The 27177-nt window shown below is 55.0% G+C and overlaps 1 protein-coding gene across 2 annotated transcripts; it reads right to left on the bottom strand.

The window, feature by feature from the left end:
* Positions 1–445: 445 nt before the first annotated feature.
* AGO1 (argonaute RISC component 1) lies at positions 446–26936 on the bottom strand. 2 transcript variants are annotated; one of them, XR_010073704.1, is made up of 20 exons: positions 26796–26936; positions 17940–18123; positions 17043–17163; positions 16729–16910; positions 16294–16430; positions 16031–16165; positions 15658–15745; positions 13854–14001; positions 13396–13515; positions 12436–12558; positions 11836–11969; positions 10407–10591; positions 10080–10239; positions 9759–9849; positions 7441–7635; positions 7180–7314; positions 6161–6262; positions 5105–5304; positions 4195–4677; positions 446–2633 (listed from the first exon to the last, which is right to left on the bottom strand). XR_010073704.1 is itself a non-coding variant. In XM_063355698.1 (19 exons), the coding sequence occupies exons 1-19, from the start codon at positions 26818–26820 to the stop codon at positions 4569–4571; spliced, it is 2574 nt and encodes an 857-aa protein (XP_063211768.1). In that variant the 5' UTR covers positions 26821–26936; the 3' UTR covers positions 446–4568. The 2 variants fall into 2 exon arrangements, 1 of the variants encoding a protein (XP_063211768.1); XM_063355698.1 differs by having other exon boundaries at positions 446–4677.
* Between the last annotated feature and the right edge of the window lie 241 nt (positions 26937–27177).

Below are 27177 nucleotides of genomic sequence, written 5' to 3'. Positions count from 1 at the left end.
CAGTGGCCTTTGCTAGCCCCACATAAGGCAGCTGGAGAAGCAGCGTATTTTGCTGTACGCTGACATCTAATAAGCCAAGGAGCTCAAATGAACCCGTCAGTTCTCAGACGGGTGACACTAATAAAAAGCAGAATTGGCTACCATATTCCAAGAAGTTTTAGGCATCGATTTGTTCATTTCAGTGTTTCATTAAATTGAAATCTGGAAAGTGAGGGGGTTTGGATCCTCCACAGTATCTGCTCTAGTGGCAGAAATTGTAGGTTGTTTGGTCGGACTCGATGATCTTAAGGGTCCTTCCCAACCATGAAGAGGATTCTGTGATTCTGTGATGCAATTCCGCGCTGGTCGGCATTTCGCCATTTCTCCCCGAGCCCCTCTCAAGCGAGCGGCCAGGACTGCGCCGCCCCTTCCCCACGCAATCTGACGCAGGAGTGTCACCCCAACATATTCACATTGCTTTTATTTAGGTCTTCTGCCAACAGTTACAGGGTAACAGACACTTGGGACTGCAAAGTCAAAGTTGCAAGCAAAAATCAGGACCAAGGCAAAGAAAAATAAAAAAATCCACAAAGGCAATCAAATCAAATCAAATCAAATATAAATACAATGTTCTGGAGCTCTTTAATCATACCATTTTCTTTAATAAAGAGGTGGTTATGATCTTACAGTATTTTCTTTTGGCCTAATCCAAGGATTTTGTTACTCTTTCTCAGTCTTAATTCCACGCATACAAAAAAAAATTGATACTCAACCTTTAAAATATAAGCCATATTTTCTTAATAAAATAAGTTTTGTGCTGCTGCTTGTTTAGTAAGCACTGTACATCAACTGTTCACGTCTATTTAACAAATGGACCATACAGAGTTCAAGCTAAAGCAAAAACAAAAAAAAAAACCACAAGAAAAATAACCCAAAGAGAGTGTCTTGAAAACACCCTATGTACAGTTCAATACTTGCTCGTATAAAGGAGGTACGAAAGGGGCTAGAAATCAAACACAAAAGCACTGGAGTCCCGTACATTTTCTTTCACAACTATTGAAGTGCAAATCACTCAGGCAAGATATGAATTTCACTTGTTTATTGCTGTCCTGCTGTCTGGCTTCCCTTCCTGAAACAATCACATTCTTTTTATTTCACGCTAATTTTCCAAGAAGAAAACCTCCCGCGAGGCAACGTTGAATGCTTGGGCTTTTTGACACTAGACATCAGGTCGTAGGTTTGGGACACCAGAGCACCCCCACCACCGCTGGGCAGAGGGTGCTCTGCCCTCTCGCCCCCCGTCACGCTCAGGTATGAGACAAGAGAAACAAACAGCATTCAACAACTGACAGGTAAATGGAAGTCACTCCTCTTCCCACAAAACTGCGTGCACCCGGCCGTGTTTCCAGCTGCGGAAGGAACACGTGCCCGTGGAGAAGGCAGAGACTGGGGAGCCACTGGGGATGTCCGTGTGGGGGCTGTGGCTAACTACAAATCCTGATATGTATCGGGGGTAACGCCTATCTGCTACGGGTAGCAAAATGCACAGCACCTCAACATGCAGTTATTCGTTTGCATCTCGGACAAGAAAAGGGTAGAAATGCTGAATGCTGGAGCTGCATCGAAGGTACAGTGCATAGTCCATTATAGAAAACATGCGGGTAACTCAAACCCCTTCTAAATTTCTTCAAAATGGAAATAGGATTTAAAGGGCACAGCAGCTACTGAGTTTGGCTTTTTTATTTATTCAAAACCATGAAAACCCAACGCAGAAGTTGAAATAAGGGCAGAACACGATCTGCAAGTCAACAGCTGAGAGTTTCAGAAGCTGTGAAGCTTTTGTGTAGTTAAAATTGCTGTTAAAAGTAGGTGCTACATCAGCAAGTCTTCATTCATAGTTTTCTATGAACAGCCACCTTACAAATGAGTGCAAATCTTAAAGGTCCATTTTACATTTCAAGTCTCAAGGTTAAAAAAAATTGTTACAGAGCAACAAGCTGTTTCTGTAAATGCCCACAACTATCTCTTTTCAAATGGTTAAAAATGGCACGTGCTATGCCACAGCTACTAAAAGACATTTCAGAATTCTAGACCCAACTAAAACACTAAAATAAAAACTAGAAACCAAAATACCTTTGCCCCCCGCTGCAGAGCAGCAGCCAGGTGCTTTCCGTTGTAATGCTGGTGAACAAACTGATTTGCAGAGAGAACCTTGACCTTACCCCCGACCTTATTCTCAGCGAGGGGCTTTCTAACGCAAGGTGAGCGGGTGCAGCCCCCCTGAGAGCATTTCGCTTCCCATGAGCACAAGCCAGAGTTCTGAGGGTGAGATGGAGAGGTGCTGAATTTGTGTCACGATGCAGGCACTTGTGTATAGGAATGTAGGCTTCTCATGTTGACACTTAGTGTTGATGCATTCCCTGCTCTCTAAAAGCCTTCCTCTGAGTTCCCTACCCTACTGACCACGACTAGTTCCGGGTCTCCTCCCCGTCACCTTGCGGATATACAGCAGTGGAGGTTGACACAAGGTGCAAAGGAGAATATGAACCAAATACTGTAGTCTTGAGGAAAAACAGGACTGTGCTAAACGTAGGATCTTCACAAAACGTGACATCAGTGGGCTCAGCACTTAAGTTTGCATAGCATATTGATGTCTTCATTTTTCACAAACACGTTGCCCAAAAAGAAAACGGGTAGAGTGAATTCCCGGTGGTAGGACAGATCAACGGGCCAACATGACCAGTGTGGTTTTCATGAAGGCAAGGCAAGTTTAAACGTCAGAAAGTACAAAACAAAAAAAGGTGTGCTTCTATCCACGCGTCCTGGCAAGGGGCTGCGCTCGTGGTGATCTGCCTCGGAAACACATTCACGTTTGGCAGTGAAATGATAACAGAGCTCTTCCCTTTAAGAGCTTGGTAAGAGCGTGCGCGTCATTTTCTCTCCTGAAGGAAGCGCCGTGCACACTTGTATTTAAAAAAACCCAAATAAACTGCCCATACGATATTGGTAATGAGTTGCTACTACTGCCCCGCTGTGCATAACGGTCATTCTGTGCAGCAAAATGAGTCTGAAAAGCAGTCCCTATGTTACTGTTGGGAAAAAGGCTTTTTTCCTGTTAAAAACACAAATCGGTCGGAGTTTCCTCCATGACAATAATAAGGATTTCATCAATCTGACTAAGGAACAAATCTGGTGTGCTTTCAGAATAAAAAAAAAAAACAAAACAACCCCGTGCATGAGATCGGTGATACCATGACACAAAGAGCAGCAAAACCTAGCAGCAGAGAGGGGGGCAGTGTGGAGGTGCCGCAGTTGGGGTACGTGGTACTTCAGAAAGCAGCCGACCCGGGCAGACGCGTGCCGAACGCACGCGGGAGACGGGCGCTGAGCAGTACCTGGCGCTGCACGGACTGCGGTCGGTAACACTCATCGGACAGGAAACATTAGAAATCTCTGGCGTGAGCGCACAGCCTCGGGAAGTGTGGTGATGTAAACTCTGAGCGTGTTAATGACTCATGTATTTTGGCAACAGACTCAGTATCGTATAAAAATAATGCTTAGTAAAAAAATCCCGGTGTCCATCACAAAAATTCAGGAAAAAAAAAAAAAAAAAGAAAAAATTGATAGCAATTTCTGTCCTCATGGGATGAAGACGCCCCCATTTGTCAGAAACAGTTTTAAATAACAAGTAGTACATTGGAAACAAAAATGGGTCAGCAGCCATTAAACGTGTCCTGTATGAAAGTGCACATCTTTCAATGGAGTTTAACCACCATGAGGTCGTGATCTAACACAAACTGCAACTTAGGACCATAGAAATTAACTCCTTCTGATGGAAATATGGACCACCATCAAGACAAGATTACTATTTTCCTTACAAGATTAAAAACATTGAAATTTTGCAGCATCATAGTAAGGCACTCACCCATGGAAAAGTCTGTGACTGTTGCTTCAAATGGCAGCAGCTAACTAGCTTTTAACATAAGGAAGACAGTTTTCAGTTCTGAGCTAAGTGCTAGGGTGCCTTACATTATATGGGGGGGAATTATTCGGGGGCGGGGAACTGTTAGTGTTAGAATTCTCCTATAAACTAGTTGTTTTTCCCCTTAACCCATTAAAGCATCTCATATTCTAAAATATTAGTTTTATAAATCTAGTCTTCTGTTTTAAGGCTCTAAAAATCCCCTCCCCCCAACCCCCACAAAAAATACCTACCAGCGCCTGGTGGGCAACGGAGGACCAAATCCGCCATTTCACAGTCAGGAGTCTATAGTATTGCATCTTAAAAATGAAAACCTGCTTCCGCCTCCTGGGAGTTTTATCCCTTCCTTGAATGCCTTCATGTGTTTGGTCAGGTCAAAATTTTGCAAAGCCAGAAAAATTAAAAAAATAATCATCAGTCTCTTCCAATCCTACAAAGGTGTTGGATCTTTCTGTCCCGTGGTGCTGGTCTCCTGCCTCGAATCGACGCTGCCTGCCCTGCAGTGATTTCTCATTGGAAAAAAAACAAGGTGTCCCAATGCTTCCTTTTTTGTATGGCTCCTACAAATCTGAAAGCTTTCTTGAGTGAGGTAACAAAAGTTAGGCTTTCAAGCAAAGTACATGGTACGTAAAGTGTCCTGATGAACCTGCACAGCCTTCGCCAAGGCCTGGGGGTCTCTGCCGTTGCTCTGTCCAGATATATGGCTGCCCTCGCCACTGAAAATCAAGGAAACCACTGCATAATTACTTCATATTTTCCCCCCAGGAACACTAAGAAACTCCCTTGGAGATGAGGGTCTGTGAGCGCTGTCAGCACAGGGAGACGTCTCACCGCAGCACACAGGGATGCCACGCGTGCTGGTGACTGTGCCTGGCACTGCAGAGATACTGACATGCTCAAACACCCCAGGGATGCTCCTCCAGGCCCGGGATGAGCTCAGGATGGGATTTACCCCTCCTTTGCCCCCGGTTCGCCCTAGGCTGGGACCTAACGGGATGCAGCCACGTGCGGGTCTCCCCCCCAGAAAGGGTCTGCTGCAGCGCTGCTCTGACACAGGCGCTTTCAAACACCAAGGCAGTGTGCTGGTGCCCCTGCCCATCCCTGGGATCTGCCCTCCCGGGGCCGCGGGCAGAGCCTCCTCACCTGTCGTGCTCCTTGTCCACGAGATGGTACCGCGCTCGGAACGCCACCAGTCGGGCGTAGTATGCCGGGGCCGGGATGGAGACCGAGCGGGTGCAGCGCACGTAGGTATGGCACAGCTGGTAGGTGAGGATCTGCAGCTCATCCGCGGTGAACCGGTTGTCATCCCAGAGCACGTAGTAATGGGACGGCCGGCTCGTACCCTGGGAAGGCGAGGGGGCAGCGTAAGAGGTGCTGCCGGCATCCAGAGACAGGCAGCTGCCTCGCATCCTCGTCACTCCCTACCCAATCAAACCGACCCGGCAGACAGCCAGGGCAGGAGAGGTGCCTGTGCTTCCCTAATTTGAGAACCCCACACATGCACAGGCGCCGTGAGGCAGGAAAGCCCTTAGCACCGAGGTGCAAACCAGCATTAGTGTAGCTGCCCCGTGCCCAGGCACTGCCCGTGCTTCTGCACTGCCACCCCCGGCTCCTGACACCGCACAGCCCACAGCATCACGTCTCCCACTGGCTCCCCACCGAACTGGGCCAGCTCCCTGCTGTCCTTGCAGGAGGAGAGGAAGCCAAAAAGCCTCCCTTGTGGAAGCAGCTGTAGATTAAATGGAGTGCAATTTTTTCAGTATGGTTTCTGACTAATCTTGGCTGCCTGAAGAAAGGCAGCTGCAAAGCAAGTCGCCTGCTCCAGGGCCGGCTGGCCGCAGCCCTCCCGCCCACAGCCAGACAACAGGTCCCTGCTGACGAGCAGGCACCATAGCGAGCCTGGCACACACAGACACCAGCTGACAAGCTGCTGAATGGGCCGCTCCGAAGGCAGAAAACCTCAGAGGAGAGATCCTTGGCTCCAGGAGAGAAACCAAGTGTATGTGCCACCATCACGCAGCAGCAGTGCCATCCCGGCACCCGCTCGCCAAACCACCACAACGGCAGCTTGGACCAAACTGCCCACATCTCCGGTGCCGGTGGGAGGCTGTGACAGGGTCAGATGCACAAGGGCGCAACCTGCAACAACAGCTGAAGAAAACCAGCAGCAGCACAACAGCCAGCTACGCAGCGCGGTACCTGAATGCCTGCATGACTGCACAGGTAGAAGTCGAACTCAAAGGGGTGGGTGATATTTGTATCCACTGTTGTTCCTGCTGGGATGTTCCCGCTCTTCCCGATCTACAGAGAATAGAAAGAGAGAACCAAGCACTGCAGAGCGTGGTTATTTCCAGCTGGCCAGAGCACCATCTGTAACACACCTGCCTGGCAGCAGGGCCATGGCGCAGGGTGCCCATCTCAGCCTCTCAGTTTGAGAGCACCGTGCAGAGCTGCTCCCCAAAGTGCCCGTTAAGGGGGGGACAGGAGCATCTCATCCCGCTCTGCTCCCTGCCCCGCCAGGCTTGCTGACATTTTCTGCCAGCATCAACACCAGGCATGACATGGAGATAGAGCAAAGGGAAGGAAAGCAGGAAGGATGAAGGCTGGGCACTGGCCCATCCTACCGCAGAAATGAGGATTAAGTGAGCAAAACTCCAGGGGTCTCTACAGAGTGTATGCTAGAGTCTCTGCCACAAGGTACTGGGGCTTTTGCACCCTGATCAAAAAACTGTCCTCAGTTCCCAAGATTAAATCTTCCTGCTCGAGTAGAGCCAGAGTCTGGTTAAACTAGATCTAACCACTAGATTTAGATCAAATCTAGGAAAAGCTACAGCAATCAGTCTTACTGCACAGCACACACGAACAAGCTGTGAGCAAGGGGTTATTCATCCTGTCACGTCAGCGGCTACAGCTATCACCAAAACAACAGATGTTTTCAAGCTGACAGAGGCTATTTCAAGAGAGTCACCAGGATCATCAGCACCCAGTAACTCATAATAACAGCAAACAGCTGTCTGGATTTCTAGAAGCAACCTAATCCGCATGGATGCGGGAGTCAACTGAGCAGCATGTTTCATTCAAGAAAGGGCTCTCTGCCTGCCAGCGGTGAGCCTTCCCCTCGGCAAAGTCAAGGCTGGTTCTTCCTAAAGGCTGGAATCAACCTTCCTAAAGAGATGAATCAGCCGCCTCCGGCCACCCCAGCACCCCACAACACTCACCCTCTCGTTCTTGTCTGCACAGAAGAGACGGGTGTGATGCCTTTTCTGGACGACGATGTAGGTGATGCCAGGCTGGTAATCCTTTTCCAGTTTAATGCAGGCGTCTCGGATTGCGAGGAGCTCATAGTGAAGGATCTGGAGAGACAAGTGCATGCAGACTGAGGGGACACACCAGCACCCAGCCGTCCTCATGCACCCTTAGAGAATCCCACAGGAGCCGGTGGAGCCCCACTGTCCCACGGGCATCCGCAGGGTCCTCACCTGTGGGAGCTGCCCCTCGGGAACGCCATCGCGGTAGAAGATGATCCTGGTTGGTTTGAAACGGGTGGATTTGTAGAACTGGATGAGGAGCTCCCTCACCATGTAGGACAAGTCCTCGATGATTTCCTGGCGAGGACGCTGGACACGCACCGTGGCACAGTACCGGCTGGGGTGGGCGTCCATGCTGCCCACAACCTGCAGTGACACAGACAGGCCAGGCCCGCATGTTAAAACGGGAAGGACGGAGGGAACATGGGACATTCCCAGCCTCCGCCTGCTTCCAACACCCACAGCTGGCTGTGGGCAGAGCACCCACGCTCACAGGTCAGGAGATGGGACAGCAAACACTGTACAGGCAACTAGTGCCCAAAAAGGACATCCCTGGTTGTGGTCACGTTCCCGTTTCACACTCTGCCATGCCCTTTGTGGTATTTACGGGAATTTCCATCGAGACAACTGAGCTGGTGCCACTGAATGACGTGGCTGTGGAGGCTGTTGCCGCTCTGCCCCAGCTTCAACCCTCCTGCCCGAAAGCGGAGGGGAGAGGGGGAAGTGGGGCTGCCCTTTCTGCCTGCCTAAGCCCTTCTCCCTCCACCCCTCGCTCCAGAGGTTTTTGGCTTCCATGAAGGACTGTGTGACCCCAAACTCTGCTCTGCTGTTTCACCAGGGCAACAACACCCCCAGGATACAAAACCCCAGCTGCAGTTGCAATACTGCTGCTGTCACAGCTGCTGCGGAGCTCTACGTCACAGCAACACCGGGGAGCTCTGCTATCGGCCGCTCCTTACCCCTCCGACTGTGGCACAACTGCTCTGCCCGCCCCAGGCTGCCCAGAGACCCTCTGCCCAGAAGGTAACTGAACCAGTCCAAGGCTTGCACAGAGCATCTGCTGGCACCACCTCCCTGCCCTCGCTCAGCCCCAGACGGCCGTGGTTGGCGCTGCCGCCTCCTGAGGACATGGCAGGGTTGAGTCACGGGGCGGCAGCCATGAAGCAGGGAGTTCCCATCGCAGCCGGGTGCTCTGGAGGGGAGACCTCAAAGACGTCAGGGCAGAGAGGCCGAGAGCAGCCGGGCTTGGCCGTGATGCAGGGCTCGGGGTGCAGTGTGAGTCATGGACGTCAAAGGAGGTGGTGGCCCATGCTGGGAGACAAATGCCTGGCTGCTTCACTGCACCACATGGTCCACATCCCCTCGGGCGGAGGGAAAGCACCGCAGACCCCAACATCCTCAGCAGCATTGAGCCTGTCACCCCTACACTCAGTGACAGTTTCACTTTTGCTTCTCAGAGGTCTAGAGTCTGGGCTGCACCAGCAGAACCGATGTGTTCAACAGAAATGTTTCCTTTGGCCTCAGCCACAGACCCCCTTCTACTGTCTGATTAACAACACACCACGGACAAGATCAAGGCCATCTGAAGACTCTACCCTTCTCCTCCCCTGCAGCTTCAAAAAAGCTTTCATAAAAATTAAGAAAAAAACCTCACAGTGGTCCTGCACAGAAAAAACACAAAGATGTTTTCAGAGGGGAAGTGCTGCTGCCAGGAAACACACTGTTCTGTCCCACCCACACCTACAGCAAACAGCCAAAAGCATTTCCCAACCACTTCTAATTAAGAAAAAAACACTCCTCCAAAGACACATTTGCATGCCAAGGAAAACCTGAGCTATGAGTCCTGGAAAGTTAAGAACTTAATAGGAAAATGCTGATGTGCTTAATTAAAACAGATGCTACGAGAACCTGACACTTTCATTCGCTTCCACGAGCACAAGGCAACGTCTCAGAGCCCCACGAAGGGCCTGAGCTGCCACTCGGCATGCGAGAGGCACTTCATTTGATGGGTGCTCATTATTCATTTGGGGTGAAGGGAAATCCTCCTCCCCAGAAGGCTCTGGAGCAGCCCTGTCACCCCAGTTCTCCCTACCTCTCCCACCTGGGGAAGGTCTCTCCCAGCGCTGCCCTGCAGGACCAGGATTGCCTGGGGATGACTCCCGTGAGCCCAGCGGCCGCCCCGAGCTCCCCGCACACCCTGTCCGACAGCGCTCGCGGTGTCGGGCACATCACGAGCCCCATCTGCTGGCAGCTGACAGCTCTCCCAGCAGCTCCCCAAAACCACAGCTCCTCTGCGGAGAGGCAGGACGGGATCGGGGACCCACCGCCCTGGGAGTGGACTGAAACACCCAAAAGGGCATGGGGCCACCCTGAGAAGTGTCACATAGGGACAGTAGTGGCACAGCCCCTTTATGGACACACAAGTGCCGTTCCAGCTCTTCCCTGCAGGGCTCTTGGGCACAGAGCCTGGCCCCAGACAGGGAACTTACAGCTGTTATGGAGGGTTTCTTCCCATCTCCTGCTGGCGGGTGAGTGACATCGGCCCCGAGGAAGATCACTGGCTGCTGAAAGACGGCAGAGCTGGTGGGAGAAGAGAAAGACGCAGTCAGCATTCCGGAGCCATCTCAGGGCGATGCACAGCCCAATGGAGGTGAGCAGGTCTCACAGAGGACATCTCTCAACCTCCGGGCTCTGGCCTGGGCACATCAACAGCTCATTACAAGGTGAGACAGGCTGCAAATCTACGTTTCAAAGTGCCTGGGACTTGGGAAACGAGCCCCAAAGCTGCGAGAGGCAGCGGCTGTACGAACCGCTGGTGAGGCACAAGGATGTTGTTGATCCCGCCAAGCTTGACGTTGATCTTGAGGCAGAGGTTGGAAAGGGTCTGTGGGGAGGTTTTCACCACGTTCTTGACCTGGACACACTGCGTGGCCATTCCCAGGAGGGTGTCCCCAACACGCTTCACCTCGGCTGCGGGCAGAGGAAGCAGATGAACACACAGGCAATCACCAACGCACCGCTTTCAGCAGTGCCCTTGGAAATGGGGGAAGAAAGCACCACACGAGGAGCAGAGCCAGCCCTGCTGAGCCAGAGCAAAGCCCCTCTCCTCTCCCCGCTCGCCCCTGCCCCAGACGCACCATACACCGGTGTTTTCCCTGGCAGGATGACAATGATGAGCTGAAGCCCCGAATAGGTGTTCTTGAGGTGTCGAAACATGGGCTCCACACTGTCTGCACCCTGGGCGTATTTACAGAAACAGGGCTGGCCTTGGATTGGCATCCCTGCGTCTTTGGAGATCTTGCGCAGCTGGTCCGTAAAGTTCCTGTGCCCAGGAGGAGAAGCATCAGCCCTGAGCCCTTCCGCACTGCAGCTCCGCCATGCACCCCGGCCACCCAGTGAGAAGGGACTCACGGCTGGAGTGCTGTGGCACAGGACAGAGATGGGGACATCACATCACCACATCTGTGGTGGGAAATGCAAGACCAACACATGTTTGAGCTGAACCGTCCCCTCTTGGTACCCTCTTACCCAGGTACTGACTCTTCCTGAAGAGCGATGGAGCTGTGAGCTGTTCTCCATTAGGAAGCTGGAGAAGTGGGGAGCAGACCTGCTGCTGGGGACAGTTGATTTCCAGGTGATTTGCAAAGCTGACGCAAGCCTTCACTCACCAAACCAGACAAAGTGCTCAGCCACACTCTGGATTTTTGGGTTGCCAAGCATAAATTTGATGCAGGGAGAGCCAGAGGGAGCACAGGGCTCCCAGCTCTGCCCCAAGGAGTCACGGCAGGAGTGTGGTGTCACTCCCACCTCCACCCAGTCACTGCAGACATAGAGACTTTGAGCTGCTCCAAACCACCCCAAACATTAACCGTGCCAAACACCCAGAAGAGGCACACAAAATGCTTGCCTCGATGCATCCACTCTCACTCAGAAGAAATCGGAGTCCCCAGCAGAACCCAAAACCAAGGTGACCATTTCACTAAATCAAATACATCGTCCCTGCTCTGTGTCACTTCGCTATCGAAGCAGAGAATCTCTAAGCTACCAAAGCTTTTCAGAAAGACTTCTCTAATAAAAACCCGTGGTGAGTTAGGATGCTTTCTACATTGATTACATTATTTCAGATAGGGCATTAGGGAAACCTTAACTAAATATCCCTCACAACCCCATCTCTCTGAGGAGATTCAGCTGAGAAAAGTTCAATACAGCTTTAGGGCTGGCAGTATCAGGTCACGACACTGCAGCTACCTGGTGCAAAGAGCAGATCGAGGAGAGCCAGACTGTCAGCTCCCACGTGTTGGAGTGCGACGTGCTCACTCCAACCTGGCGGGCTTTGTGATGGCTCAGGAACCGCCTGCAGCCAGGGTAAACAGTCAGGCACTCTGGATAAACTAACAGAAACAAGACTCAACACCCAGCCCGAACTCGGATGAAATTTGTGCCACGAGCAATTCAGATCCAGTGGTAATGATGAAGGACGTGTAGCCCCAGGCTGGCAGCAGCAGGGTGGCCGCACCACGAGCTTCCCCACGTCATCCCACCCACGGGAGCTGCCCCTTTCCTTACTTCAGCACCTCCTCTCGACACTGCTTCTGCGGGGCAAAGCAAGCAATCGCCCAGACTTTGATCTCAATGCCGTTGTAGAACTGCTTCCCTCGCATGTCCCACACGCCTTGGTTGGGAGTTGCAATGGCCCGGTTCTGCAAGGCAAACAGAGTGTCAGAGCGCTGCTGCATCCTGCCTGGCCCCGTGCCGGCAGGCCCTGGGGAGTGCCCACACGTTGCCGTGCTTGTGCCCCCTATCACAAAGCCGTACGCCCTCACTGGAGCCAGCTCCCTGCACTGCCAGGGGCTGCTGCGGCGCATGGTAACGGGCAATTCACAACCTCGGCTCTTCAAAGGTGACGGAAATTCACCCAAGCTGCTTTACCCTGAGCGTCTTTCTCCCCTTCAGCTCACTTTTTTGTCACCAAATGACTCTTGGCTACACTTTCAGTACAGTCATATTGCAAAAAAACCCAAAAAAACCAAACCCAAGGTGCTCTGATAGAAAATTCCAGTTCTAACCTACAAACAAGGGGCTACCTTCAGGTTCAGAAGGTTCAGAAAGAGTGGGTTTTGGTGTGAAAGCATCTCTCTGCACAACGCAGCCCAACACCCTGCTTACCCTGCCTCCGTACTGCAGAATGGGTGCCGGCAGGACCCTCCCCGTCACCTCCGTCATGTCATCTTTCACCTTGATCCCAAACTCCTGAATGTACGGATCCAGATTGTAGCTGGCATTCTTCATCTGCAGAGGGAAGGAAGGGCCATGGGAGGGAGTGAGACTGACTGCTGCATCCCACACGGCTTCAGCTGGCCAGGAAACGTAAAGTCATGCTCTCTACAGAGCTGAAGTCCTCTCCGTAAGGTTTAACACAAAGGGCCAAACCCTGCCCTTCAAACTGACCCACAGGAGACCTGATTTTTGAACGCAGTGACCAACACGACCAAAGTAGAGCCTGATCCCGAGATTTAAGGCTTCAGTGGGAAGGTTCAGACCAGCAAGAAACTGTTATCAAGACTCCCAGAAGGAATATCAAATGTCCACAGCTTTGAAAGCCTAGAGACATTGGTTTAGGTAACAGCAGCACCATTAACGAGCTCTGGCCAGGCCGCTGGCAGAGCTGGGTTCCCCTGGCTCGCCCCAAGCTGACCTGCAGACAGAGTTCCCGTACTGCTGCCCCACAACGCACAGTCCCCACGTACACTCGGAGCCGGGGTAATTTCTCTGATTTGTTCTCCTATTTTTAGTTCCAGCTCCCTTTGGGTCAGGTTCCATCAGCGAGAGGACCTGAATTTGCTGCACATGAGTTTCCACAGTCACTTTGAGCGGGGCTCCTGTCTGCAAGTGTCCATTACACACACGCAGGCATCTCTGACCGGGGACTCAGTGATAAGAGGAGAATAAAACCAAGCCATTAACCCCAGCAGCATCTTCTGAGCAGGTCGCAGCTCTTCAGTGCAGAGCAGCTGAGGAGCGGGCCCACAACAAGGTTCATCACAGACACAATGCCGTAACCTGCCATCAGAGCTGCAGCCCCTAACAGCGTCCCTCCCATCCCTGCCAGGGACTCGTGCCACATACCAGGCGACTAATTTCCTCCTGCCTGTCTGGGGCAGACCTGGCTGTTGCTTTTATCATGGTTGATGTTTGATTGTCTGTGAGCTTCTTGATGCACCGCTGGCCTGCCACGATGTTGCACACCTGCAAGGCATGGGAGAAACAGCAGCCACGCATTAGGGACAGGGGAGACACGAGAGAGCATGGCTGAGCTGCCCCCGCGGGTACAGCACTCGGGCCCGGCAGCCAGCCCCAAACCGGAGGTGCCAAGCCTGCAGCTGCAGGAAAATGGCATTTTTACAGCACGGTCTCCTCCCTCACTTACTAGAAGTGCCTCTTGCCAGGTCAACACTGAGGCAACTAGTGCCCACAACACATTAGCTGCAGAACATTACCGCGCATCTGCCAGCAAAGGCCACTTGCCCTTGCTTTGCATGGTGCCCAAAAGCCGGGGTGCCCAGCAGCGCACAGCTAACACTCACCTCCAAGGGCAGGTACGTGTGCTTCTGCTCCTGGCCAACCTGGAGACAGGGTAGGTGGGGGTATTTCAGCTGCAGGTTGTATTTCTGCTTAAAGTACTGAGCCACTGTGCACTCCACTGTCTGACCGCTCTCCAGCTGCAGGGGAAACCTGGCAGAGGCAGGACACGAAGGATGCACCTACTCAAAACAGACACTTCCAGACCTCAAGCACTACTTACTCTGGCTGGGAAGAGAGGGAACTGGCAGGCTCCCACTCCAAGCTACCATAAAGGAAAATAAAAAGCACAACAGCAGTATTTTCAGAAATTGAGTCAGGAATACTCTGATCCCAGTGTGGGACTGATGTCCCTAAATAAAGCTCTCCCTCACTAATCCAGCTAATCAGGGCAAATGTTTATTGCAGGACATGCCACGCATGCCCCTGTCAGGTACATAAATACAGCACCCTGGCACTCAAGAGGACTTCTGAGCTTGGTGCTCTCCCTGGGAGCCGAGCTCCAGGCGACGGTTAACCGGCCTCTCCCCAGTATGGGGCAGCAGCTCCGGGGTGGGCAGAGCACGGGGGCGCGGGGCAGGAGGGTGCATATCCCTTCAAAATCACAAGGGGCAAAAAATAAAATCAAACTTCCCGGTGGCAGGGCTGAGGGGTGCCGTACTGTCCATAGCCGGAGCGCACGATACCCAGCCTCACCCAGCACCAGCTGCTCCCAGCTCCATAAAGAGCTCTGTTAAAATGAAGAATTGACCCGATATTCTTTATGGAGCCAAAATTAGATGGGAGAGACAGCCCGCACGCCCTGGCGAGGCATCACACTCCTCCTGTGCTCAGCAGGCCCCAGGGCTGGGACACAAGGGTACTGGAGCATGGGGGAGGTGAAGTGGGGTGTACATGGCAATGGGCTCATAAACCCCAATGAGATACACCTGGAGACGGGGTCATGCAACAAGGAAGCATGGCTGTGGCAAGGGAGGTGCAACCCCTTTGCCAGGGGCTCTGAAACCTGACAGCATCAGCCTGAGCGAGACTGATGGTTTGCTATCGGGCAAGAACTGAGGAGAGATCTTCTGCCAGCACTCGGGTTTGCACAGCATGAGCCAAAATTTCTTGTTGTGTTTTCCCTTTTTTCTTTTTTTTTTTTCCACTGTTGGCAGAATTTCCAGAAACATTGCAGAAACCTGGGGGGGCAAACAGCCTGAAAAACATCCCTCCCTCCCCTCCAGCTCCATCGCTGCCCGCGCAGGGAGGTCTGGAGGGTCCGCCTGCTCTCCCCCCAGCCTCTGCCTCAAACCCCGTTTTGCTTCCAAACCTTTGCGGGGGCAAACCCCAGTGATGAACTCTGGAAACACCCATGGGCTGCAGCACCCGACAGCTCGGTGCTGCTGTCCCCATCTGTGGGGGGCTGCAGGGAGTAGAGCAGCCCCCCACAAGGCAGGGAATCATTTTATTCCCTGACAAAGCTTCTGCTTTAGCTGTGTCTATTTTAAGAAAGAAGAAAACCAAACTCAGAGGTAAAAACTAGGACAATTCCTGGCATGTTAGCTCCCGCCCGCTGCAGCGCGCCGCCTGCCAGACAAAGCATCCTCTGCACTCCCACCCTCCCCTGCATCCCGCTTGCCTTCACCGCGCATGACACGGAGCTGTGCGAGCTGCTGTGCCCAGCACCACTGCGGAGCACCAAATACATCTCCTTTTGCCATCACAGGCTGGAGTTTCCTGTCCAGCTCTCCCTAACGACACCAGCAGCTGTTAAAAAGGAGAACAGCTCAGATTTTTCCAACAAGGGCATCTTCCCACCCGCCTTACGTCTGGTGGCTGGCTGGACGCCTGGTAACGTTACACACACGGTATTTCCTCTTCATCTGCCCGCAATGGGTAACCTCGACTTTCAGACCTGATGCAAGACAGGGAGACACAGCAGAGTCACTAGTAAAGGTGGGAGCAATTCCCCTTCACCCAACTTCCCCAGGACACCACCACCACCTTCCTTAAATAATTAACCATTTGCAGAGCAGATGTGCTTGCAGATGCCCTGTGAAGTGCACGAGGGAGGCAACAGTGCCCCAGGAGACATTTTAAACATGCAGCCCCTGCTCCCCCCACCTCGCTGCAGGGCCTGGGTGGGAGACAAGCCGTGGCTGGTGTCTGGGGCAGCCCCAGCGCTCCCCGGGGGCTCTACCTTTGATCTCCTTGGTGAAACGCACTCTCTGCGAGTCCGTCAGGGGCTTTGGCTGCTCGTCGATGTTCCGGATGTCCAGCACCTCGCACATGAACTCAATTACGGGCTGGGCTTTGTAGAAGGCAGTGGCCGACACTGCAGGACAGATACCACGATGAGTTTCTGCTCTCTTCCAGCAGACAGACCCGGCCTAAGGGCTGGCCGGATCCAGCCCACACACCCAGCCCCACCACTGCAATTCCCCAGTGTGAAAAGTACATCACCATCAATGTTGAGCATCATCTTCCACATGGCAGGCCTGACTGACTGGTGGAAACCGAACCAGACCTCCCTGCCGCCTCCCAGGGGGTGGTAGTAGCCTTCGGGGGGCGAAAAGAAGGAGCGGCCGACAGGAGTGTACCTGCGAACCAGGGCAAACCGCATCAATCAGCACACGCCAGCCCCATGGCAGCAACCATGAAGCACCCCTAGGCCCTCCAAACCACCACCCACCCCACTGGCTGCATCACCCCGTTTATTTTTATTGCAGGAGCATTCACAGCAATCACACTGAGCAGTGTAACAGGCACAGCTGCCTCCTCCCAAAGACCTCTGAGGCCAGTCCCAGCCACAACAGCCTGCAAGAGGCAGCCATCCCCTTCCTGGCAAGCTTGGTGCTCATGGCATGGCCCCTGCCAGGCTGCCCCTGGCACAGGTACCTCATGGAAGCCAGGTGCCTCATGGCAACATCCAGCGCCTGGACGGACTCCAGAGGGACAGGGATCTGCCCGCTGACCAGGGCCTCGTGCAGCATGCGCCAGCTCACGATGGCCATCCATTTGATGGAGACCTTAAATATCCTGTCCTTGCCTTCCCCTGGGATCGTCACCTCGAAGTCAACCTGGGTGCAGAAGGGAGGGAAACAATCATGGCATCCTCACAGGACAAGGAGAGGAGGTCGTTTTCAGTTGGTCCTTCCCAGGCACAAGGCACATGGTGCTCGCCTGGCACGGGGCTCGCTTCCCCCTCCTACCCGCTCGTTTCCAATGGGTAAGGCCGTGACAGTGTAAATATTCTTCTTCCCATCATAGACTGGCTTTCGGTCACCGAAGATCTGCGGTTTGAAGTGCTGTACCATGTACTCCACAACTTCCCTACACAGGCGAGCAGGACAAGAAAGGGGCAGGGGGAGAGAAGGGTGAGGTTTGTTTTGCCGATTTCTTTACAGCCTGACACCTACTGTGACCTGCCCGGCCCCGAGCCTCCCTACCCGGGGCACTTCTGAGCTGCAGGGCACCACAGAGCACAGCCATGTCCCCCCAAGGAAGGAGGGTCCCAGGACAAGCATCCACATGCCTTGCCCCGCAGCTCAGTACATCAGCTTCGGCAGAATGAGTTTACATGCATGCAGGAATGTGCACCCGCCGGAGCTGGCTGCAAACCCACCGCGGATGCCAGGCGGGCGAGAGGCAGCAACTCGCTGCCCACGGCCACCACCGGGAGCATCCACAGCATCTGCTCACCAGCCTTTGGGGTGCAGAGCTACCCAGGCTGCCGGAGCACAAGGGGACGCGCAGCGAGTAGGATGCCAAAAAGGAAAACACAGAAAAGTACGCGATGGCCCGAGGTCTGGGGCTTGCTATTTTTAAATACAGGATTGTTGCCAAAATAGCACAGCTGCTTTGAAGAAGCAGGGGACTGTGCTGAGGTTCAGGACCTCCGAGGCTGTCCTGGGCAGGAACCAGCGCTGCTGTACAAACATGGCTGGTGAGGTCCAGCCACCCGCAGGCGCTGGGCAGCACTGTGACCCCTGCCACAATGTCACCCTGATGGCTTCCACCAGTGAAGATGGAGAACAGGCACTTCTGGAGCCTCCACAAGGAAACTGGAAGTGGGTAACGACTGGCAAAACCTCTAATACTTGCCTTACCTGTTGACTCTGCGTGGACATTTGTCAGGCTTGATATCCACTTCATAATGATACACATCAATCTTGGGAATGTCCACTTCAAAGTAGTTGGCCAAGAGCTTGATGGGCTTCCCAACGGTTCCTATCCCGGGCCGACGCGGCGCTTGAAATACCTGCTGCAAGGGTGGCAGGTATGCGCCTGCAGCTGTGGGGAGAGAAAATGGGTCAGGAGGGTTGGGAGAAATCCCGTGCCCAGACAGACACACAATGCAGAGTCACAGCACTCTCCATCACTGCATCCCGATCCAGGAGGTCTCCTAGTCAAGCTCCTGGCAGGAGGAGGTGGTGGCAGAATTCAGACCAGCACAGCTGGGAGCAGCTTCCCTGGGCACCATCCAGCGAGCGCTGGCACCAGCCAAGCCATCAAAGGGCAGTGCCAAGCCCTCCGCTCTGCTCTGACCAGCTGTGCAGGTGTCAAACTATCCACTAGCAGATAAATCATCTCTGCTCTGCCTTAGGGAAGGTAACTCATCTGGGGCCACGCGTGGCAGCAGTACAGACCTTCAGAAGACAAGGGACTCCCTACCACCTGCCCCAGCCACAGGCACACCCACATTCTGGCATACACAGCAATACCCGTAACTACATTTCCCGACCAGATGTGGGGACAGAAGGCCACATCTGGTTCTCCTGGCACCAAAGGACAGGTTGTACCTAATATCCACGTTAAAAGAGCTTTGAAAGTGCCCACTATGCAAACAACCAGAACAGCAGCTAGAAACTCTCCAGCCCTTGGTTTAAAAAGCACATAGAGCCTCGTATCTGTGCCGAGAGCTCACCACAGGCCTGCAGCAGCAGAAGCAACCTTCGCCTGAAGCATGTGGGAGAGATCGGCTCACTGAACTAGTGGAGATGCGCTTAGACCAAGGCTGGCCCTCCCAGGGCTGCGGTGTTTCTCTACTGCCCATCCCTTCCCCGGCTCCTGTGGAAGGAATCCCTCTGGCAGCACCTCTGGGGCATCCCCAGCATCCCATCCCACAGGACAGCCTTTGGCAACCAAGAAGCGCAGAGCAGGCCAAGCATGGCTGCGACAGTGACTTCAAAGCCGATCCACACTGGGCTCCGGCATGCAGAGCTTTGTTGTAAGGGCAGCTCCAAAAATAGCCCAGGTCTGACAGCTCCCCAGCGCCGAGCCGGAGGTGGCGTGGGACTTGCTGGGTCGCAGGGTGAGGAGAAACGGGATGCTACTGCAAACCCCAAAGAAGAGAGCAGAGCGGTCTCACCCAATTCCATGATTCACACTTGCCAGTTGTGGCTGATGGATACACTCTACCCCCTCCTCCACCCATTTTCCTCCAAATACATCGCTCTTCAGCTTGTCAAACACCTGGGGTCAGTTTTAGCGGGGAAGGGGTCCGCAGGCCCCCTTGGTGCCAGGGCTGGGGTGGTCCTGCCACAGGCTGCTCAGCCAGGACATCCCGGCAGCCTTTGTCCCACGGCCAGGCCAGCCCCTGTCCTGCTGATTTACAAGCCAGCGCCAGCACAATGGGGAGGTTTTGCCCAGCAGGAGGGACTGCATCTGCTCCAGGGAGAGAAACACAGTCCTGTCAAGATGCCCAGGACTTCTGCCGGAGGCAAAGCAAAGGGCTGGGGAACTGCCAGCGGCCCCACTGCCTCCCTCCCCACCCGCTCATGTGGCACAGGCTGCGGAATCTGCCACCTCCCATGGCAGAGCAGAACCAGCTCCACTGGCACCGAGCTGCCTGTGCCCCTCCAAGGGGATGCGATTCCCTGGATACTCCGTCACCAGGGACCTGCAGACACATGTGTTTTCCCCTCCATCCTCCACCAAACTCGCTGCCCGAGGGAGGATGCCACAAGGAACAGGAAACACATTATCGCATCTGCACTACCCGATTATTTAACTGCTAGATTTTGCAGGATAACAGTGCACTTTGGTTTTATACTGGTGATTAAAGACGGCGTTTCAAACTCCATGTTGCAGGATAACCCAAGTCCCAGTAATTGACCTTTCCTTTTAACCTTAACCCCTCCTCAACGTAATTCTCAACTGCTGTTCAACAAAAAAACCCATGCTGTTCAACATCGATGAGGAAGACTAACTCCAGAGAAACTGCTGATAAAACCAGAAAAAATTAACAACTTGATGAAAACCTCCTATGGATTATGGGAGGTAGCTGAAAATATTAAAAAAATCCCCACTTAAAGCAGGGTGGCCCCAAACCCGCAGAGGGAAGTACCAGTTTTTCCACGAAGCCCATTATACAGACTTACTAATGAAATTCTGGAGATGGAAGGAAGGGTACCAATGCACGGCCACGGGACTGAACTATGTTTCTAAACTGAAGACACCCTTGGACTCAAAGGTATCTTAAAATGTTGCCAAAGAAACATTCAACACCGCTGTTCTCCGAGGCAAGATCTGCCCCTGTTGCACTGTTCCCACTTTGCCCATCTCCACCTACCCCAGTTTGCATCTTCTCTCTGTTTCTCCAACCCTGCAAGGTCTCAGACAGCTGGGTCGGGTGCGGGGGGCGCAGCATGGGGACATTAGGAGCGCTCCATCTGGGTGGCCAACTGTCCAAGTCAGCCCCCAAACAGCGTCCCAGCTCCAATTTTGGCTCCTGAACACATGGTGCTGTTAGCACCCCTTGCTCCCATCCACATTCTTTTTAAATCCAAATTTCAATCCCAGGCTAAAAATATCAGAAGCAGAAAACCAGAAGAACAGCAACTTCAGCTTCAAATTTGCTTTTTATTTTGCACCCCATCTCTGCAAGACTTTTCCTGACGACAGGCCACCATGCTGCAGGACACCAGGGGGATGGGATGACCCTTGCGAGCATCTGAGGGCTGAACCGCAGCATTGACTTCTGCAAAGCTGACCTCTGTTCTTGCTTCTGCCCTGCGGCAGGAGCCTGGGAGCTCCAAAATCTGCCAGAAGCCCGAGCCTGGGCCTAACTGAGCCCCAGCACCTCCTCGGATGAGGCAATGTGGGACTGGGAGCAGTCCAACGAGCAGGACAGGGATCTTGGAGGCCGACGCGGGGCTTGGACCCCACAGGCACTCGCAGCTGCTTCGGGACAGGGCGGCTGCCAGCACCCCTGAGAGAAACGGCTGCACCACGCTCCAGGGGCAACTAATTTTAAGAAACTGATTTTCAGATGAGCTACTTGCGGTGTAATTCATGTCTCCACATGACGAACATTTCTTGGCAATCGCCAGCTCCCTGTCTGCAAGCTGATGCATTTTTAAATCATGGTTCACAATCAAACAGGTATTTGCCAGCGCTGCTGGAGCCTCTGGTCCCTGCTCTGCCTTTTGAGCAAGACACTATGCAGCCCACTTATAAGACCTGCTGGGGGTCAGCAGCTCTTCGTTGCCTTCCCTGCAACCACGTCAATGCCAGCACCCGCAGTTTTTCCTCTTCTGGATCTTCTCACCCCTGAGACGATACCAGCAGCCATGCGTGAGCAGGACAACATCTCCACGTGCCCACGGTGTCCCTGCAGCTGCAGGGCAGCAGCCATGGCTCAGCAGCTGCCTGGTGGCACCTCAGTGCCAGAGAGGAGCTGAAGCAGGTTCGGGGCTGGCAGGAGCCGCACTGCAGAGGGGCGACGGAATGCTCCCGCAACCCCAGCCAGCCTGAAAAGAACACTTTGCTGTACACAAACCCTCTCGCCGGAGGATCACCAGATGCTTTATGAACGTAAAGCCTTGCAATTAGGATCATGAATCACAGGTGAAGGAGTCAGCCTCCAGGAACACAAAAGTTGGCTCAGGAGTTTGACACAAGCCATGAGATATTGCAAATGCAAGATAATATAAATGGGCAGCCTGGCTGGAGGGAGCAGCACTACGATGGCAGGGAGATGCTCTGCAAAGACCAGGGCAGGACACAAGACCAGCATTGAGGATGGGAAAGTTCACCCCTGGGCTGACTCAGAGGGTATAATTTTGGCAACCACAGACACACGGTCCTCGAACACAACGAGCCGGAGCAGCCACCCCAGCAGCCCAGCCCCAGGATTGCTGCAGGGGTCGCGCAGTCTGTCTGGAGCTCAACAGCAAAGCAGGGAGCGATAACAACTTTTCCTTTCTAAATTACTTTGAGATCCAAAAATTTTTAAAAAGCTATTATCCCCCACTGCCTGCGCACAGTGCAGCAGTCCCTACCCAGGACATAGCTATTTGTAAGGACAGTGATGTGGTGGCAGCCAGCACAGGGAGGGGGACCAGAGGTGACTTTCAGTGCCCAACAGGAGCTGCGGCATCCGGCATCTCCGACATGTGAGACAGGCTCTCACCTGGCTTCGGCTGCTTCAGCCCAGGTGGGAGAGACCCCAAAGCCCTTTGATGAACACGTAGGCTGGGCTCACACCTTTCCGTGCCACGTCCCTGCCCCGGGGTGCTCAGAGTCCCCCCATGATTTGCCTCAGTGCAAATTCTCCCAAAAGCCGCCCTCTGCCTGGCTCGGAGGATGCTGTGCTGGGGAACCCTGGGCAGCGCAACGTAGCATCCCCAGGCACCTTGTGCCCGCAGCCCCCGGCTGCTGCTTGGAGCAGCAGAAAAGGGACCAGCAGCAAAATGTGCCGGTTCCCCTTCAGTAGAAGAAGCCTCTTTAAAAAGCGACCCAAACCTCTGGGAGCCAGGGGGCTTCTGCATACCTCGACTCTCCATGGCAAGCTGCACAGGCTCCCACTTTGTCATGTAAATTGCAGGCACCCGGGCCGGGGGCTGGAGTGTTGTTCCTGCAGCACAATGCGGCCAGTGAGCGGGATGAAATCCGCCTGCCATTATAAATTCAGCGGCCTGGGAGAAATCACAGACTTTCACACACAAAAGCCGTGCCCTGGGGACGCGCCGGTGGCGGGAGCATTGCCGCCGCTGCCAGCCTTTCGCCGGGTGTGCGCGAAGCACCAGCGGGCAGAGACGGCGGCGAGGGCAGCACGACCAAGGTGAAAGTCCGTTTGGGGTAATTAGTGCTGGAATACGCTTTGTTTCCATTATTTATTGTAACAGCTGGGGAACATGACCCGCTGCCCAACAGCTGCCTGCACCCGGGCAAAGCCGCCGGTGGGACGGCATGAAATTACCATGTCATTTAAATCCTCTCCAGCGCCGCATTCAGCCGAGGGGCCGCAGGAACGGGGACGAGACAAAAGGCAGTTTTATTGTGGCGGCGGCGGGTCCGACAGCCCCCTCCCCACACACCCGGCGCCGCCAAAACACAGTGGGAATCGTAGAGGAGCAAGCGGGGCTGCGGCACGCAATGCTGCCAGACGCACGGCATGGTCCATCCTCACCCTGAGCCACCTCCCACCCTAAACCAGCCCCAGAAGACCCCCAGATAAGTGAACCCTTGCATCGTGCAGCAGCACCAGCTGGAAAGGCAACTGCTAGCGTGGCGAGCAAAATTGGCTTTCCCAGTCTCCAGGCTCAACATCTTCAAAACCACCAGCTCTAAGCACTGACCGATGCCGACCCACAAAGCCCAGACTTCAAAAAGCACCATCTCATCTCTGCCAGCCCAGACGTCGCACCCGCCACCTGCTCTTTCCCTGAGTCGCCGTGAGCACAACTGGGTTCAGGCGGCCACAGGCGCTTTTTGGTTTGGCATGAAACTGAGTTTAAGCAGATCACACCCACACGGGGCAGAGGGCTCTGGCTGCAGCCGTCAATGCACAGCATTAAATGTGTTCTCTGCACCAGAGCCTGTCTTCCGAGGGAAAGTCTGAGCTGCCCAAACGCTGCTCCTGCCTCGCGTTGTGGTGGCTGCGTCCAAGAAACGCGCCACAACAGGCTCTAATCTGTTTTACTAGGCTATTTACTTCTGAAAGCAGTTTAGTTCTTTGTATCCTTGACACCGAGCGCCAAGCACTGCAAAGGGCACCATTGTGCCCTGCCAAACATCAGCTTTCCGCTCAGAAATCACAGGTGACAAACTTGGAAGTGTCAAGTTAAAAATTGCCCTGCCACAGCCGAGGCCGGTGCCCCCGCACTCAGACATGCGCAGTCCTGCAGTCCCGGCTGAGCCAGAGACCGAACCTGCGGATGGTACAATGGAGCACAACAAATGGTGGCAAGAGCATCGCCGCACCCGTTCACAGGGACTGCAAACCAGCTGCTTTGACTCCAAGGAGAGCAGTGCGGCGACGCCAGCCCCATGGACAGGGCTCGACCCACGGTGGCATGAGCCAGCCCACAAGGGTCTTGCTGAGCCAGCCCTGGCTGCCCAGCAGCTCTGCGTCCCCCTTCTCGGTCCCTCTGATGGGGTGTGAGAAGCGACCAAGCACCATGAGAGCACCAAATGCACCAGGCGGGTCATCCGGACTGTGTGACCCCGCACCACGAGCCCGGGGTCCCCGATAATGGCACCTGGAGCTGGGAAAGGCTGCCACCCCTCCTGCCAGCCCCACGGGGTCTTGTGCCACTCCTGCAGACCATCCAGGCAGCAGACAGGGACGCGCAAAGCCAGGAGCAGCAGACAAAGGCAGCCCCAGCGCCGGAGGGGACAGGACAAAGGCAATGCCGACTCCTCTCTGTGTCCCACTGCAGCCCCGCACCATGGGCAGCCCTGCAGAGCCACCGGCGGGGGGCTCCCAGTGAGGAGGTTAAAACCCGCACGCAGCTCCGCCACATATCACCCTGCCGAAAGGGCAGCACTTTTCTGCCTGATTTGGCTTCTTTTTAACGTCTGCCATCTTAGTAACTCGTCCCTGTTTTGTTCTTCCCTGCGTTTAGAGAGAGGCTGCACAAAGTGTTTAGAGATAAATCATCCGTGCCGTATCTCCAGGCAAGGTGCTTCTCTCGGCTTTGTTTCTTGATATAATCCCGTCCCAGAAACAGGCACGTACGATTTCATGTTTCCTGAAGATAAAGAGATCCAACAGACGGAATAGCTTTGGGGTTTTTGCAGGGTTTAGCACAGGAAGACAACGGTTAAGATTAACAGCTTTTAGGAAGTTTGTGAGGGATAAAGAAAACTAAAAGTTGGCGGGAAACTGACTTTTAGTTTCTAAAATCAGCATGTGTGTGCCCCCAAGCAGTGCCTGCAGGTCAGAAGATGTCCCAGGCTCCCCTGCCGCCTTTCCAGGCATCTTCATGTTGGGCACATCCAGGCACACGCCGGGTTTCTGCTTTATTACCTTGGCAGGTCGCAGCGTGGCAGCGTCAGAGCTTGTACATGAGGCTCAGCCCTGTACCTGGGGTCTGTCAGTGGGCAAAGGGATGCTATGGCAGCGCAGGATCCCCAGCAGCTCTTGCGACATGGGCTAAAAGTCTCCCTTGCATGCAGGGTGATGCAGGTGGGAGCAGACGCCCCCCAGCCAGATTTGGGGAGGAAAATGGAAACTCACAAGAGCTCAGCATCAGAGCCCCACTTCCAGCACAACCCCCACGGCCCTGGGGACCCCCATGCCATCAGCGGGACCGAAACCCAAACCCACGCCCCCTGAGCATGGCCACATCCCATCTGACAGGTTGTTTTAAAGCACCTTAACAGAATTATTTAAGGCTGGCGGTAGGAGGGTGCCAGCAGTGTTATCTGCGTCGCCTTGAGGCGCCGGCAAAGCCGGCGATACCCTCACGCAGCCACCAAATCACAGCTTCCAGAGGCCAGTAAATCAGCCCCAAACACAAAGCGCCGACAGCCAGAAGGTAACACAGACACGAAGAGATCTCCATGCCACGCTTAAAATTAAATACCGTAAGGAAGGACCAAAGTTTGATTGCAGATGTGCAGCCGTTTGATGTCAAAATCTCACCGCACCACCGCATTACAGCCGGCAGCAAACTTCCCAGCACGAGACCCGTGAAAGGCCAGTGGTCCCCACTGCTCCCCCCCTCCTTCTGCCTTATTTTAGGCACCAAAATTGTGCAAATTAGAGGAGCACCAGACTGCGATGCTCACGAGCGAGCATCTGCCGATGTGGGCAAATGAATTTTGGGGAACAGTTCTCCAAACCCTCGCGGAGCATCCCAGCACAAGGGGTCTGGGATGGAAAGCACCGTCAGGTGTGTGTGGAGGCAGGGCTGGGGGGACCCGGGGACACGAGGGTGACTCTGGAGATCAGCCCCCGCGGCCCCTCACCCTGCGCAGCCCCGGCTCCGCGCATGCCCCCAGTGCGGGGAGAGGAACCGCTTCGTGCTGTCACGACACACAGCATCGCCAGCCCCACTCCCCGAAACACCGCACCGGGGGGATGCGGAGCCAGGGGGATACGGGGAGCCGGGGTGGACACGAGTGGGGAGGGACAGGGAGCTGGAGGGACTGTGCCGGTCGCCGGTGCGAAGCAGGCCCTTCGCGCAGGGCCGGCACCGCGCTTTGGGGGGCTCCCCGTGCTCCCCGGCTCCGCACCCCGACCCTGTCCCGCACCGGCCACTCCGCTGCCCCCCGCCGCCCCATCGCCCCCCTTCCCAGGGCCCCCCGGGGTTGACCGGGCCCGCCGTCCCCTCGCTGCGCGCCCCCGCTGCCCCTCAGCCCCTCCGGGCGGGCCGCAGGCCCAGCCCGCCGCGTTCCCCGCATCGCCCCATCACACAGACCGCCCCCCCCGCCCGCTCTGCCCCTCGCCCCCCACCGCACCCCCCCCAACCCCGAGACCCACCGCAGGGCCCCCCGCTTCCCACGGCACAGCCCACCCACTGCACATCCCGCACCCCCCGCTGCGGGCTCCCCCCATCGCCCTGCACCCCCCGTCCCCCCCCACCTCACCGCTCCCCGTACAGACCGCCCCAGCGGGCCCCCGTTGTGCACACCTCCCCCCACCGCACGCTCATCGCCCGCTGCAGCCTCCCCCGTTACACGCTCCTCACCCCACGGTGCGCCCCGGGCCGCCCCCCCGCCGCCGCCGCTACCTGCTCCCGAGGGTCCTGCTTCCATCCCATCCACGCGGGCGCCGCTCCGAGCCGGGGGCGGCGGGCGGGGGCCGGGGCCGGGCAGGGCCGGGCAGGGCCGGGGCCGAGGCTGCTCCGCCGCCCGCCGCAGCCGTCTCTGGCCGCGCCTCAGCGCGCACGCGCCGCCGCCGCCGCCCGGCCCCGCCACCAACAAAGGCGGCGCCCGACGGGCCCGACGCCATCTTGGGCCCGAGCGAGGCGGCGCGAGCGGGAGGGGGCTGGCGGCGGAGGGTGAGGGGCTCCGGGCAGCACCGGGGGTGGGGAGACGCGGGGGTGGCCGCGCTCAGGCTTGTCCTCCACTCCACAGCCAGAGACGTTTTTTATGTTTATTTTTTTTTCCCCT

Source organism: Chroicocephalus ridibundus, chromosome 19, assembly GCF_963924245.1.
Source record: "Chroicocephalus ridibundus chromosome 19, bChrRid1.1, whole genome shotgun sequence".
NCBI classification, from domain to species: domain Eukaryota; kingdom Metazoa; phylum Chordata; class Aves; order Charadriiformes; family Laridae; genus Chroicocephalus; species Chroicocephalus ridibundus.
The sequence above is the reverse complement of the archived record's forward strand: the minus strand, read 5'-3'. Positions and strand labels throughout refer to the sequence as shown.

Excerpts from the sequence above, each read along its gene's own strand:
- AGO1 (XM_063355698.1), bottom strand. The coding sequence starts at position 26,820 with ATGGAAGCAGGACCCTCGGGAGCAG. Across the intron at positions 16,166-16,293 it reads GATGATGCTCAACATTGATG|TGTCGGCCACTGCCTTCTAC; the intron begins GTGATGTACTTT and ends TCTGTCCTGCAG. Across the intron at positions 14,002-15,657 it reads CGTCCAGCCAGCCACCAGAC|GTTTCCCCTGCAGCTGGAGA; the intron begins GTAAGGCGGGTG and ends TGCCTCTGCCAG.